Here is a 16461-nt window from a genome sequence, read left to right on the forward strand (position 1 = left end):
GAAAGCAGTGGTAAACTTCTGTGTCTCCTCTGCAACAAAACGCTTACACACGTAGTCTGTACAAGGTGAGCAACCTCAAACGTCATAATGAAACAAATCACAACACATTTTCATCTGAATATCTTCCTGGGTCAGACTTGAGGAGAAACACGTTAGCCTCTTTAAACACATACCTCATCAGTCAGCAGATAAAGAAGCTGATGTAACAACTCAAGCAGGGGTGAAATTCTGCCGGTACTCACCGGTACTCAATACCAGGACTTATTTTGATGCCGGTAATGGGTACCAGGACTTATTTAATCTGATTTTCATCCAACACGGATGCATTCCATCCACTCACATAGTCCACTTGCGCAACGTTTCTCAAATGTGCTTTCATTCAGCACAGTTCCTGCTGCTTGCATTCTGTTTCCTCATACTGCTTCTGTTTCTGTTAGCTGCCATTGACCACCATTAACGTCAGTATAATCACTTCTTGTTGATTGGCCGAGCTTTCATTCTGATCAGATTTCATTTTGGCATGAATCACAAATCTTTGCCCACTTCGCTTTGTATCAGTGCTCACTCGTTGATCAACGAGAGAAGACCTTAGCAGTGCAATTGCATGGGCAGTATTTGCCTAAAACCGCTACTGTCTGCAAATTCATTACGTTACTTATATTTTAACATTACATTCTTAAACTCAGTGAACATGTTAAAACGTCAATATAAAGCCATACAGATAAATAAAATAAGGCAATGCATTAATGGGGCAGCAGTGTGGAGTAGTGGTTAGGGCTCTGGACTCTTGACCAGAGGGTCGTGGGTTCAATCCCAGGTGGGGGACACTGTTGCTGTACCCTTGAGCAAGGTACTTTACCTAGATTGCTTCAGTAAAAACCCAACTGTATAAATGGGTAATTGTATGTAAAAATAATGTGATATCTTGTAACAATTGTAAGTCACCCTAGATAAGGGCATCTGCTAAGAAATAAATAATAAGTTATAAGAAACAGTTTGTTTAATATTATAGGCACCTTTTTTTATTATTGTTGTGATTGGCTGCAAAGACAACAGGGCTAGCCAGAGATTGGATAATGTTTGTTGGGTTTGTTTTGCTTGTGTACAGTTTCCTAGTAACTGTAGACATTGTATTCTGGGAGATGTAGTTGTTAGTGGAAGTTTTAGGGGAGGCGGTAGGGGAGGCAGACAAGCTGTGCAGCAAAATTGCTATGTGTATTTATGCATTACATTGTGATTTAGTGAGTTTTTCAGATTTTTTAATGCGTAAGAACAGCAGGTACGCAGCTTATCTGCCTTTCTTGGCTCTTAGGCCTGCACTATTGTGGTGACAGTTAGACCAGTCTAAGGCTAATTTGTGGCTGTCTCTATAAGAAAATCAATTTTCATCATATCATTAACAATCTAACCAACTGGCCAAACACCTGACAAATGTCCTTTTACACATAACACATCTTCTAGGTTTTATTAGCTATATGGGAATACAATCTTTGCTTTAAAGAAACATTTACATCCATATCTCACCTGTTCTTACAACTTCAGACGTTGAAGGTAGAAATTCAAGGATTGATGGGTAGGTCACTCCTTTCTTTGCTTTACCAGCTGAGAAACACAACACAAATGGTTATAAGGGTAGCAGTCATCTAGTTATCTAGTTGTATCTTGATAGGATAGCACCTCAATGAATTTACTAGTATAAACATGGAGTCCTAGAGTTTGAGAGCCATATATTACAGGAGAATTTGACATTTTTTCTGTTTTGCACTTGCAGACTATTCACTAAGCAATTGTTAGTTCCTGGTTAACCAGATGGAATTTACACAGTCAAAAGGCAAATTAATACATTAAAACTGCAGTTCAAAAAACAAATATTACTGAATTACAGAAACCATAGGATTACATTTTAATTATGGTGCCACTAATTACATGTGTTAAAACTTCCATAAGTAATGTAAAGTAATAATTATGCAAAAAAAAATGCAAGTGATCTAACTACATACTATGATATGATATTTTTCATAATAGACTTAAATTATATATTGTATGGTTGATGAAGGGTGGGATTACCAGACACGATGAATGACTCTCGCCACTTAGGAAGAGACATGGATCGGATGCCATTGGAGAAACTGCCTCTGTAAGAGGCCTGTCCAGCGACCTTCTTCACAAGGATCTTACCTCCAGCATTAGTCATTACACCACTGCCAAAAAATATATATACATTTAATAATAAAAGACAGAAGCAGTTTCTGAATGTTAGCTAGAATCTCATAATAGAGATTAACTTTACACAGGATTCAAACCGATATCACTACGGTTTGTAGCTTGTCAGATATATTCTGTGGTTTCTGACCTGTGAAGAGCAGCGTTACACACACTGGAAATGGAGGCATAGATATCCGTGCCGTACACAGGCTGTTTCATCTCCTGACAACCTGCAGGACACCTCGCCATGAATTCTGGGATACTGATCTTCCCTGCCCGGATGTCACAATTTATAAACGGTACAACTACGAATGAAGACAAAAGAAAAATATAGTCATCATGGCTTAGAAAAATAGTATTACAAAAAATATTAGCCTGCACAAGATCAAGGGCCATATTTGCATTACATTTATAGCGTTTTAGGTCCCATGGTGCAGCTTTCTACTGGTGTTAATTTATCCAACAGCTTCTTAATGGTTTGTTTCTCATCCAAACTGTTCTTGTTTTGCAAAATAAGCATCATGACGAGTGGTATGCAACCTAATCTGATGTTACATACTTACTCTGTTTTGGCTTTTTGTTCTTTTTGCCATTTTCTTTTGCTCCATCAGCACAGACTAGCAATAAAGCTGTATGATAAAGAGAGCACACAGCACATGTATTTAATTATTATTTAGTCAGTCCGTTTATACCAAAAAGTTGTAATAAATTAAAAAGACAACATTATTTAACTTTTTACTTTTCATTTCCCATACTTTCATATCACTCCACGGCCATAAACAGAAAGCCATTGCACACACATATTCATAATCTTACAATAAATGCTAACAGCTGGTTTTACAGACCCCCATTAGCAATAGTTATGTTACTTTAGGCAGTCAAAGATGATTGTTAATGGGGATCTGTGAAACCAGAAGTAGGAGTCAATGATAAGAAAAAAAAAAAAAAAGATTTGTGAGCATTACAAGCAGTTTTCGCATTCATCATGTAGAGTCGGATGGCCAGACAGACACAATCTGTGCATAAGGGTCCAGATTCTGAATGAGATTCCAAATTAGATTCAATGAAAAGTAAACCACTGTGATTTACATCCACGGTATGTTCATGTAAAAATGTAAGTGTGATAAATTGTTTGTATATTACTGGTTGTACACCCATATTTTGATACTCTCCACAACTTGAGCTAAAGAAAGTCTATGGAAGCTGGGTTTAGAGATGCACAAGTAGCTACGTATTTAAATAAAAAGAAATATGCTTTATTGAGGCTTCAACAAAAGAAAAAAAAAACAATACTGGTGTTTCCAGTCCAAAATTCTGCTAACAAAGCTACAGTACTTTTAGAAATAGGTTTAGACAGATCCTTACTGGCTATATAATATATACAGGTGAATGTATGATTAATAGCAGGTCATCATGACCTTTAACCAAAGCATGTTGAACAGTTTATTATAATAAAAGCCCACACATAGTTTAAATGAAAACCACAGAGACAAGTGATTCCTATGATAAAGCCTTCAGTAGCACACCATGACCTAGATTCTGAAAACCCCAGAACATTGTGCTTTGCCTGCACCAAATTTCTTTACAATTATATGAAAGGTTCTTAACACAAACCTGAAAGTTTTAGTGTATCATTGATATTTGTATGAAGAGCAAACAAATATGTAAATCTTGATTTTAAAAGTGCCTACCAAACGTAATGGTTGCAAGGGTTGACCTGCTCATGTTGCAATCTGAACAGTGTTCCCTGGACCAGTTAAATTCTTCACTGCCCCAACTGAAGAAAGAAACACAAACTTTAGTGATATTGATTAATATGCATCATATAAGGATAGGGATAACAAAGACAAGAAAATACATGAATATTGTAGCGATCCTGGGGGTGGAATCGGGGATGTGCAATATAGGTAGGCTTGCTACTATTCCATTTTTATTTTTTTGAAAGAATTTACCAGGTTTTTTTTGGATCTTTACTTTTCAATTCAAGCAGAGCATGGGTGAAATCCACCTTTATGCTTAAAAGAAAACATACTTTTTATGCCATTGAGAAACGTTTCATTTAGAGAAACCCCTTTATCATGGTCGACATACAACAAAACCATGGTTACCAACATTCTAATTGAAATAACGTTTGGTCACAGCGAAGCTATACCTAGATATAGATCCTACACATTTCCAAATCAAACTAGTAACTGTCACCGTATATAACTATAACAGCAAACGCTTACTTACTACACCTTAACCCGCTAATTTCAAAGTAGGCGCTTTGAATGACAGGCTATAGCTGGTAAATGAAAGTGCACAATCAGTCTGATGATTGACAGTCATTTAAACGAATGAGAGCATTCTAACTCTGCTTCAGCCAACGAGATCTGTCAGGACAGGATGAAATGGCTGATGGTGAAACTACACTAGCCTATTAAGGCCCCACTGATTTGACTGACAGCAACCACAGCTATTCAGAGCGGAACGGAGACGGGACAGACAACAAGTATAAAAACTACACAGACGAGATAATTTCTTAAATTATTATTTTTGGTAAGAAAAAAAAATTAGCGGGTTTTTTTTCCGACGTTTATTTCAGTCGAACTCATATTTTTTGGGAATTCGACGTTTAACGAGCTTTATCGATTACAATTGAAAAGTAGCAAGCCTAATGATAAGTAATGTAAATTGTTGAAATTGTGTGTGTGCAGGGGTTGCATGGTGTATGTGTGTAGGGGAATGGGTTGCAAGGATGGTGCGAAAGACGTGGGGGCGTGGGTCTGGCGTAAGGGGCGGTGGAACGAGGGGATATAAGGGGTGGTTGGAAATAACTGGGAGGGTGGGAGACAAGAGTGAGTACAGAGAAATCAACAGTATTTCTTTTAGGATGAATGGACCTGTATAAGGAATTTTGTTAACCCTTCAGTTTCCAGGGTTTAGAGGAAGGGGTGGAGATTATGTGGATATAATTTTTTATCATCTCTCAGACTATGAAACAGCCACTTACTTACACAGTTAGAATTCAACCACATAAACACAGAACAGTGTGATCCAAAATGGTGCCTAGCGAAAAAATGAGAAGGTCCTAACCTCCACTTTATATAAAGCTTGGCGCGCTGTCCGTGACAAGGAACTGAAAATTCATAAATGCAAGCACTCTGTAGTTTGGTCTAATTGTTAGGACCAAGGAAAAGGCTCTGACGCAAACTTGGGCAAGCCAGTTGACCTCCCATTGCGCTTCAGACAGAGCCAGATTATAATTAGGGCTTCTGTTTTTCTGTTTTTATTAATTTCATTTTTGGGTGCTTATTTTGAGCTATTTTCGAGTTATATTTAAATCGTTTGTTATTTTGCTACCACTCAGTAGTTTGGGTGGGATTAAAGTATTCAGAACGAATCAATGTGAGATACAAGTCAGGAAGGAGGGACATTGACCAACTGCAGTGGGAAAGTTATTTATTTATTTATTTCATGGGTCATGCCAACTTGAATTGAGTAACCATTTTCAGTGTTGTTCTGGTGTTTATTGGATATAAAGCAATAAATAATTATTATTATTATTATTATTATTATTATTATTATTATTATTATTATTATTATTATTATTATTTATTTCTTAGCAGACGCCCTTATCCAGGGCGACTTACAATCGTAAGCAAATACATTTCAAGTGTTACAATACAATAGTTAGTAATACAATAAGAGCAGGAAATACAATAACACTTGTTCAAGCAAAGTAGAAGTGTGACAAACCACAATTCAATAATACAGCAGATAACAGTGATAGTTACATCAGGATATGATTAAATAGTGATAGTTACATCAGGATATGATTAAATACAAAGTACTACAGGTTAAACACTTGGCAGATTACAGTATTCTGAAGTACAGGATTAAATGCAGTAAAATAGGGGGCAGATAAGAGCAAAATAAAGCACATTTAAATGAAGGGTGATAGTGTCCCAGGATACAAACAGAGGAGTTCTACAGGTCCTGTTTGAAGAGGTGAGTCTTGAGGAGGCGCCGGAATGTGGTCAGGGACTGGGCAGTCCTGACATCTGTAGGAAGGTCGTTCCACCACTGTGGAGCAAGGGTGGAGAAGGAGCGGGCTCGGGAGGCAGGGGAGCGTAGCGGAGGTAGAGCCAATCTTCTAGTGCAGGTGGAGCGGAGAGGTCGAGTGGGGGTGTAGGGAGAGATGAGTGTCTGGAGGTAGCTGGGTGCAGTCTGGTCAAGGCATCTGTAGGCTAGTACAAGACTGGATGAGCTGGAGCGGACGGGTGGCGGACGCAGGGAGGCCAGCCAGGAGGGAGTTGCAGTAGTCTAGGCGGGAGAGTACCAGGGCCTGGACCAGGAGCTGGGTAGCATAGTTGGTGAGGAAGTGTCGGATTCTTCGGATGTTGCTCAGGAAGAATCGGCAAGTGCGTGCCAGAGTGGAGATGTGCTGGGAATAAGAGAGGCAGGGGTCCAGGGTGACTCTAAGGTTCTTAGCGGAGGAAGAGGGAGAGAGTGTGGTAGATTCCAGAGGAACAGAGATAGAGAGATCAGAGGAGGGGGAAAGAAAAGGAGGTCAGATTTAGAGAGGTTGAGTTTGAGGTGATGCGAGTGCATCCAGGAGGAAATAGCAGACAGACAGGTAGAGATACGGGAGGAGATGGTGAAGTCAGAGGTGGGGAAGGAGAGGAACATCTGAGCATCATCAGCATAGAAATGGTATGAGAAACCATAGGATGCGATGAGGGGGCCCAGGGAGCGGGTGTAGAGAGAGAACAGGAGAGGACCCAAGACTGACCCTTGGGGGACTCCAGTTAAGAGAGGGTGAGGTGTGGAGGTTGCCAAAATATTTGGCGAATCACACCCATAAAACCTATTTTGCTCCAGAAATGTTGGCGACCTGTTGCAATATACAAAGTATGTATTGTAAGTGGAATGTGATATTCGTTTTTTTCATACGCAAAAAACGCATAATAAAAGGCTTGCAAATATTTAAGGTTTATGGTACACCGATTTCATTTTTTTGGTATCAGTGGTGTTTTATTGTTTTTTATCGGTTAAAACCAAAAATTAGAAGCCCTAGATATAACATAGGTCAATAAAGAATAAATATGCAGGACTGCTGTACTGTAAATGAGATTCAGGTAACATAATTATGCAAAATAGCTATACATTTTTCTTCACTGTATGAGGTGAGGTATTCAGAATGAAGAGTCTACTGCAGGTTTGGCAATATCAATGTCACTAGCCTTGGTGAAACAGTAGAAATATAATTTTACAAGACAATTGACCTCCCTGCCTAATGTATTTTACTTGCATTCCACCTCTCTGAACAAAACTTGGCCATCTGTAATTGGTATACAGTAAAATCTGTACAATCCAGCATCGATTAGGACCGGAAATTGTGCTGAATTACAGAATTACTGTATGTCTGAAATGTTGCCTTGCGATTTTGATTTTTTTACTTTGCTCTTTTTGTGTTGTTTTTGGTAAATGTTCAGTTTTGTTGATAAGAGCACATTTTCTGAGATAGCTTGCTGTGTGGATGTTTAGACATTTATTTGCTGTGAGTGTATACGCAACGTCTTGTTTTTGTTTTTATACTAGATTTAAACTTAGAGAAGAAAAATCACATGACCCAGTGCCAGATTGCACAGTCAGATTTGCATTGATCATGCGAGATTCTAGAATATACAGGTGTAGGGTCAGAAAGTGGTACGTCGTCAGAATGTGGTACGCATACCCGCTTAACGCCAGAAAATGGTACGCTGTCACAGTAATTTGCTGAATTGTGAAATAATTATAATAAAAATAACTTTAAGGGCCAAACTCAATACATCGTACCCCTTTCAGATGGTTGTTTACTTCTTTTCTGAGATAAAATCATTTGTGCATGCCCGGACAAGCGCAGTACACGGTGTACCACGTTTTAACACAAAATAACACCACACCAGCTCCAGATTGTAGAGGGCGGCACACCATTCATTTTAATAGGGATTTGGTCTGGACCGAAAAATGATGGCAAATTATACAGAATGTCGGTATGTAGAGGGGCTGTATTAGACAGGTTTTACTGTATTTAAATAAACTACAGTGCAGTAAGTAATAATAATACTAACAATAATAATTAACTTTACTGAAATATTTTAAGAAGACAAAGCTAAACACTATATATAAAGGGTCCTATTTTGAAGCGAGTATAACGCTTCCATTTTAGCTGAAAAGAAAAATTAAAAATGATATAACTAGACAGAATAAGTAGGAGATATAGTTTTGACTTGCCGATAATGGTTCACTATTTTTCATAACAAACAGGGACAGGCTTCTCTTCAAAATAGGCCACTGAGTTTACCTTTTAGCAAGTAGTGAAGACTGCAGTGCAATCCGAATCTACCCAGGAGGCATCTGGCACCTGGAAAAACATTTTGAACTATAGAACCCAGAGGAAACATTCTAATGCAAGAAGACAATACTGAATTGTATTTATAGGGATGCTTCAAGGTAGAGGTTTGTTCTGGTTTTGTAAAAGTGCCATTCACATGCAGCAGTAGCACCATTGTGGCATCGAGTTTAATTTGCATGCTCATGAATGCTTGTTTTTATAGAATTTCATGTTCCAGATGCACAGGGGTTGGTCACAGGACGGGTCTTGTTGCCCATCGTTTGACTGGTCTCCTCTCACAGCTGACATCAGATTCCTCCACAGTTTTGAGAAAGATCTTATAACTGTTTGTTTTTGAGAGGTATTTCTAACTGTCAGTCTCTGATTTAGATAGAAGTATGAGGTCAGAAATTTGCCACTACTCTTACATTTCTCCTGCTTGCTTACATTTATAATTGGTGACTCATTTTCAGAACATCCAATTATATTGACAGAGCGTAAACTTTGAACCCTCTCTAAAACAGTTTCAATAGGTCGCAGGAACTGCAAACTTTTTGTAATTAATCAAAACAGGCTTAAAAAAACAATCCTCAAAAAAAACAAAAACAAAACATAAAAATCCCTAAAACTTCCTAAAGTTTTATGAATAGGGTCATATATTTTATAGAATATTCTCTTGTTTAGGGGTCATTTCATGGCCTAAGACTTTCTCAAACTATAGTATATATATTAAAAAAATACCACAGAATGAATCCAAGATTGAAGTGACCTCACTGAGATACAGTCTCAGGTGCCTCCAGTTCAAACTGGTGTGGGCGATGACAAAGCTATGACAGTTTTCATGATGTTTCTAAAGGCTGTGCTTGTAATACTGTTCATGCTGTTCCTTCAGAAGCCAGAACCTAAATACTAGAAACTCATAACCAGAAATATCCTAAACTGAGCCACTGGTCTTCAGCCCTTTTTTATCCAAGCTACTTTACTGTATAAGAATAATATGTGGTACAGTACTGAGAGATAAGATAGTTGGACAATTTAGAACAAGTTTTAACATTTATATTTGGTATTTTGCATGACAAACATCCCATTGCCTGTCACGAGAGAAGTTGACAGCTGAACGAGGAGGGAGCTGGTTTTATCCAAGTAAACAATTGTTTCACTTCATTACATTAATAATGGAATCCAAAAACTCAGAGCAACGTGACTCATGGGAAATGTGGTGTATTGATTCTGTGGATTAAGTAATTTACTGTCAACCTCCTGGATTTGTGTAGGAGCCTAGAATTGAGAAAAAAGAAAGCAAGCCAACACGCACACTACAGACATGGTCATTTTTGCTTCTGACCACGTTTCAAGAAATATTCGTTTGAATATTCAGACATGTGTCCCTGTACTAACTGAGTTACATAACCATTATTTCTATTTAAAATGAGGAATTGTCCATGTTTTCCCACTAGCAATCCTTTAGGCAAACTTATTTCCCTGCTATAATTATTTGATTAATAATACATCAAATTAAAACACCTCAAGGTGTGCTACGAGGCACAGCCAAAGTTTAACCGTTTTAGAGTAAAACAAGTTTATATTCTTTAACAGATACTTAAGTATAATAATTTTTGTGTTTATTGGTTTAAATGTCAAAGTCTCATGAATAGAAGGGCTCTCAGCATAATAAAAAACCCTGTTTTCTTTGTTCAAAAATGTTCAAGGGTATAAATATGAACTGAATGTCAATGACCAATAAGTCAAACGTGAATGTTCTCAGTAGCAGAGCTGTCTGTAGCATGGCAGAAGAGAACTCTGCACATAGTTAGTGAGGCAGGGCAAAGCCCTGCTGTTAAAATAAATCTATTGTGGTGATTGTATTATCATTTAAAAATAAACATATTGTTTGGTTTGTGTGTTGGTGGTGGTTGGCAGGGATGGGGTTAATTCCTATCCCTGCCAAAAACATGTGAGAATGTGGCTGGAGCCTTTTCTTGAATTATTGTTTAAGCAGTTTGTGATTCGTGTCAGGAAAAACTCAGTCACAACTCTTTTTGTGTCGGTTCAAAACTCAACTAAATTTTTTGGCTTACACAGTAACAGCATCAGTTACCTCTGAGCTGTATAAATGTAACTCTACCAGTAGATGGCAGCATTAACACAAATTAACCCTTTATCTTGCATCTCTCCCTTTTACTTAATAAACTATAACTGTCATTAAATAAAAGTCATTATTTGTTTTATAATCAGGCTATAGGAGATGTTTTGTTTATTTAGTTTTTTTTTCTTTCGTCTTTTCTTTTAGTCTTTGAATCTAGCTGGCTTGAATTTTAAATACCTTTGTACTATACTGCACATGTACAATACATTGTAATCATTAATAATTAGAAAGCTGTTAAAATTGCATTATTGTTTGTGTTATATTGTGCGACTGTACATTGTATTCAGAATATTTCAATACTGTACAGCAACTAATTTACCTGTACATGTAAACATTCTAATTGTAATATTAAGTGGAAATCAAATGTATGAGTGATAAATGTGATTGACATTAACCGAATAATAACCAAAGGGTTATTATCAGGAGCTTGTCCCCATTGACTCCCATTATATTACGGTATCAGTGACCACTGCACATTATGGTAGAATATTGCGCTACATCTCTAGTAGGCAAGTATACATGTTCTACATTAAGAGGCAATTCAATAACTTCACACAGCTCGGTCTAACAGTACATGGATTCAGATATTTAAGCAGCAAGCTTCAGGTTTATCAATGGAATTTCATCAGGACACAGTTTCCAGTTGCAACTACACATTTTCTAAAGGATTACAGTAGCAAACAGAGACCTCCTTTGTTGTGATTTAGTTCCCACTCTCTGAAAGAACAAAAACATTAAATCTGTTGTAATCTACTAATCTACTCATCTAGGAGGTTTGCTTCTCTAAAGCATTTTGTAGGAAGCATTCCCATGATTTTATAACTTCATGAAAGAGTGTAAATAAAAAAACAATTGTTCCTGCAGGTTTGTTTGATGTTAAGCATCAAGCAGAATACCAGTGTGTTTATTTTACTAACTGTAATGCATTGGACAGTCTTCCCCATTATATTGGCACCTTTGTTACTACCCAACCTCCAAAGTGCAAAACAAAGTGCTGAAAAGCAAAAGAAACATCTTTCATCAGCTTTGCAGATAACCCCGACTTGGTGGGCCTGGGGTTTATTACACTACACAAAGCATTGCTTTGCACCCAGAATCCATGAAGGAGGTGAAGCTCTGGGAAACAGCCCAGACCTAAACCCTATATTGCATGTCTGTCAAAAATGGTCAATCTCATCTCAGTCAAGGACATTCCTAAGACAAGCATGAACAGATCTCTTCACTAACACCCATATCAATATCTTAATTTTCAGTTCATATTGTGGCATGCCGACCACCCAGTCTGTATCTTGGTTGCTGATACACCAATCTTCCGAAATCTGCAAATGAGAACCAGCCCCAGGACTCATGTGATGTGTTTCCTGGGCCCACAGTAGAGGTTTTTACTTCCACTTGTGGAGATTGGTAGAAGTTAGGACTCACCTGCAGTGTTGTCACTGGGCTGTTTGCTGCCAGGTATGGTACTGAAAGCAAAAACCGATGCAGTCCAGTTTGGGGCCTCCTTTTTCTTTTCATTCATGCAATCAATTACAGATTATGTCACTAATCCAAACAATTTTTTTACTGATTAAAATCTGTACCATACAAATAATTGCTTATATACATGTTTGTTTTTGTTGCATTTCATCAGAAATCTGAAATAAACTGAACTATGCATGTACATGTGCAGGTAACACTTTGAAGTTATATTTAAATTCACCTCTGTTAAATTTCTGTATCTACAGCTGCTATCAGTGTGTATTTCATTATGATGTATTACAGGTTAATTGCAATGAACTTGAGAATTTAGGGCCCCATCCTCATAGTCACATTTTCCCTGCAACTTGGATAGAACACAGGATGGGCTTACATTTGATTTAATAATGTTGCAAAATGAATTAATCAGCGTAGCGCAAACAGGATATTGCTTCCTCTGTTTGAGAAGGAAAACTCTGTATTACATGAACTTTGAGGGGAGCATTTCACTATATAAATTACATGCAACAATGTAATACATTCATGGGTTGTCATTAGACAAATAACTATGGGTGTGCTACATCCCAGCACCCTTCAGGGGTTAAAATAATTGATGGTGTTACATATTGGGCTTTTATTTAAGTAGTGAAAGATGGATTCTTAACAATTAATGACAGAAGGGTGATGACAGATCTCATCTTGAAAATATTGTAAAGAGAATAGCACACGGTAGTTACTTTTCAATGTAAATCATTAAACTGTTTTTCTGAGGAAGGGAAAAATGGCTACTGCTGAAAGCTATATCAGTGATGTAGTGATTAGGTCTTCCACACCAATGAAAATAGACCATATTAATGCAGCATTTTCCTTTTGTTTCTACAGGCTTTTTTAAGCAGAAAAGTATTTGGAGTGTTCTATGGGGTCACAAGACAATACCTGGAGCCATTGGAGCAAAAATCACACAGACAGCCAATCATGTCAAAGCAACCTAATCTGTTAGCGATACTCCCCCTTCCTCATCCCCATAATTAAAAACAGAGAACCATTTAAATGGCCATTTCATTTCACCCAATCAGTGCTATAGTAGGTGTGTTGAACCAAAAAATGTTTGTATTACAGTGACTTCTATTGCGATGAAAACCTTTTTGGTTCGTTGCTTGTTTATTTCTTGTTTGTAGTCCTTTAAAAGAGTGATAACCATTGGCCTTGAACTATATATTATTGTGTCTTTTTAGCTCTTATTATGTGTTATGGCTAATAAGATGTAACTAAATATAACTAACCGGGCAGTAGGTGAATGGGTGGGTGGCATTTGGTACTCTGGAGTCTATGCAAGTGATTATGGGGAGACTATCATGGGAAGTCATTACTGTGTTGCATATTATAGGTTTTAGGGGATACATTCCTTATTTAGAGGTGACAACGAAATAAAAATGCCACATGGTGATTTAAAACAGAAATGTAGTAAGTTATTTCCCTGATTTTTTTTTTTTAAGTGATTCATTTCTTACTGGATTTCTTTTGATGAACATAACGTGACAGATTTTAACATTTAGCATCTTATTAACTTGTCTTCTGACATCAGTACTGAAGGATACGAGGTATGTTTCTCTTCCCAACAGACTGGAAAAAAACTGAAGCAGGTGTTATTTGACAAATGGCTCTATTCCCACAATAAGGCAAACCACAATTACATGGCCTAATCATATCTAAAAAAAACAGATTTAAATGTTCACATGAAATTGATGTGCCCACTATTTTTGAAAAGTGCTTTGCAATGCAAGTTCAGCCTTATAGCACAGAAACATAGAAAAAACTTGTGGGGTACTAAGTGATGAACAGGAACAGAACCACAGGCACTAAGTGATGAACAGGAACAGAACCACAGGCACTAAGTGATGAACAGGAACAGAACCACTGGCACTAAGTGATGAACAGGAACAGAACCACAGGAAGAGTGTTACTGGATAAGCTTCCTCGACAAATGTATTCCCAGAAAAATATATCAACTCCAGTTTGTCCCAGTAGACAGATACAATTAACTGCAATGCCACCAGTTTTAGCTTTCATGAAGCAATCATCTATAGTAATGATGCAAAACTTGAGTGGTTTATCAGTGTCAGCAAAACTTTTAATTTATTTCCTTTTTTTTTGTTTTTTTTTTTGTTTTGTCTACAGTTTTACAGTGTATTTTACTGTATCAGGGTATTCAGACACTTTTTGAATGAAAATTGGTAACAGAGTGGATCTGAGGGTGGTCTTGTGTCAGTACTGAATGATACGGTTGTTAATAATAATAATAATAATAATAATAATAATAATAATAATAATAATAATAATAATAATAATAATGTAATCCCACATGTACATAATAAGGCTGTAATTCCTTCAAGGGTTTGATATATTTTACTTGTTTCTATGAGGTCATTTCTTACATTTTATTGTCACTTATTGAGTACTTGCATTGATCTGCTCTTCCACAGAATTGCTCCATGTTCTCAGATAAAATTAGAAATCTGCATACATCTTGGTATCCCTGTATTGATAATCATCCGCTCTTCAGATGTATGCAAATTATTTTAATGAGCATGCCGTCTCACAAGAACAGTGGTATACCAAAATATTATCCATTTGCCAGGAATTACCCTTTTAAACATTAAACATATCATCAAACAGTTGAGCATGGATGTATTCTGAAGTGTTACAAATTTAATCCTGAGAATGCACAGCGGTAAGTCTGAATTTAATTTATACCTAAATCTAAACATAAAAAATAAAGGTTATCATTTAGTTGTAAAATTATCCATAACAATTGAATACTCGACAGTGGTGTATTTCGCAATCGTGCAGAAACTTCATTCCCCAAACTGTTTTACAGTATAGGCAGTGCAACTTATTTTTTTCTTACTACCTTCATGTTGTTCACTTTTTACTCTGAAGAGGGATCACTTTCCATAACTTTCCTGACTCAAGTTCACAGTCAATCACTAGTCAGACTATGTAAAATGCAAGCTCAAGGCGCTTGGTTGATGTTCGTACCAGTTCTATACACAAGCCAAGTTAAAGTGCTTATAAATCTAATCCAAAAGCTTTCTTTAGACAAAGCAAATACTTTTCCGTTAAAAAAAAACGTATTTCTTTACTTAAATTCTGTAAGCAAAGCATTCAAATTGTATTTAATTTGCATAGAATTAGAAAATAAACAAAGAAACCAGGTTATTTAGCATAAACTACAGTATATGACGTTTAATTTGTTTTATTATTATGACTGTCATATTTCTTGATCGATAAAAGCAATCACCAATGGAAAGAGAATATGCTTATTATATGTAAAAAGTGTGATATTGTTTGATATTGATATTCAATCTCCTAGCTTCGGTTTTTTTGTGTCTGCCATAAACTAGCAGTTTCAACCGAATATACAACATGAAAAACAATGGACATTCTCTACCATCACACTAAACATCACACTTCACAATGTGAACTGTCATAAATGTAAAAAGGTTTTTACACCATATTGCAAATGCATGCTATAACAGTACACTACATTCTATAAAAAATATAATAACCTATGATAACTTTTTTTTTTTTTACACAAAATCTAAAAATATACATCATTTCATTCTTAACACTTGTTAAATCTTAATTTCAACACATAGAGCCACAACAGAATATATGGAGACATCGGTAGTATTCATAGCCGCACTTCAAATTATGTGTTTGCAGAAAACAAAATTAAAAAAAAAAAAACTGCCTAGGAAACAAAAAGTTAAATAAACTTACAAGTGCTTGACTAAAGTGTTCAGTCAGTTCCCAGTAGTCAAGCAATGTCAATTTCAAATTCCAGTGGCTCCAAAAACTCCAGTGATCATTATTGTAAATCCAGTTCTTCGTGTAGGTGAGGGGTGTTCTGCGCTCTTTTCCCGCAAATCAAAGCCACACACAAACCTAACTTTCCCACACAGTGCACAGTGAAGTGCGGAGCGCGACTGAAGCAGCACATTGACCTGCTTTTAAGTCTGGACCGCAACACAATGGCTCACACACGTGCTGTTCAGTATGTGTTCTGTATGGGATTCCTTGTCTTCGTGCACTAGTTTTATTGTAGAATATTCACAGGATTTTGACATTACTATAGTAACTTCTTATAGAACCACACGGATCCCAGTGCACTCCTGAAATAGTTACACCCTTCTCAATAGTGCTTTTGTGAAAGTGTTTAAAAATGAATTGAATTAATTGTTATTATTAGTCAAATATGACAATAAAAGTATAGGCACTTTTAAGGAATACAGTC

The 16461-nt window shown here is 36.8% G+C and overlaps 1 protein-coding gene across 2 annotated transcripts in view; it reads right to left on the reverse strand.

The window, feature by feature from the left end:
* The window catches only part of LOC117410802 (vitrin-like), a 40899-nt gene extending 24764 nt beyond the window's left edge, over positions 1-16135 (reverse strand). For both annotated transcript variants that reach the window (XM_059025446.1, XM_034017635.3), the window contains exons 1-6: positions 15948-16135; positions 3897-3982; positions 2769-2834; positions 2354-2510; positions 2068-2201; positions 1525-1602 (exon numbers count right to left, since the gene is read on the reverse strand). In XM_059025446.1, the coding sequence (XP_058881429.1) occupies positions 1525-1602; positions 2068-2201; positions 2354-2510; positions 2769-2834; positions 3897-3930 (469 nt within the window). In that variant the 5' untranslated portion in view covers positions 3931-3982; positions 15948-16135. The remainder of the gene's footprint in view (positions 1-1524; positions 1603-2067; positions 2202-2353; positions 2511-2768; positions 2835-3896; positions 3983-15947) is intronic.
* Between the last annotated feature and the right edge of the window lie 326 nt (positions 16136-16461).

Source organism: Acipenser ruthenus, chromosome 6 (assembly GCF_902713425.1).
Source record: "Acipenser ruthenus chromosome 6, fAciRut3.2 maternal haplotype, whole genome shotgun sequence".
Taxonomy (NCBI): Eukaryota; Metazoa; Chordata; class Actinopteri; order Acipenseriformes; family Acipenseridae; genus Acipenser; species Acipenser ruthenus.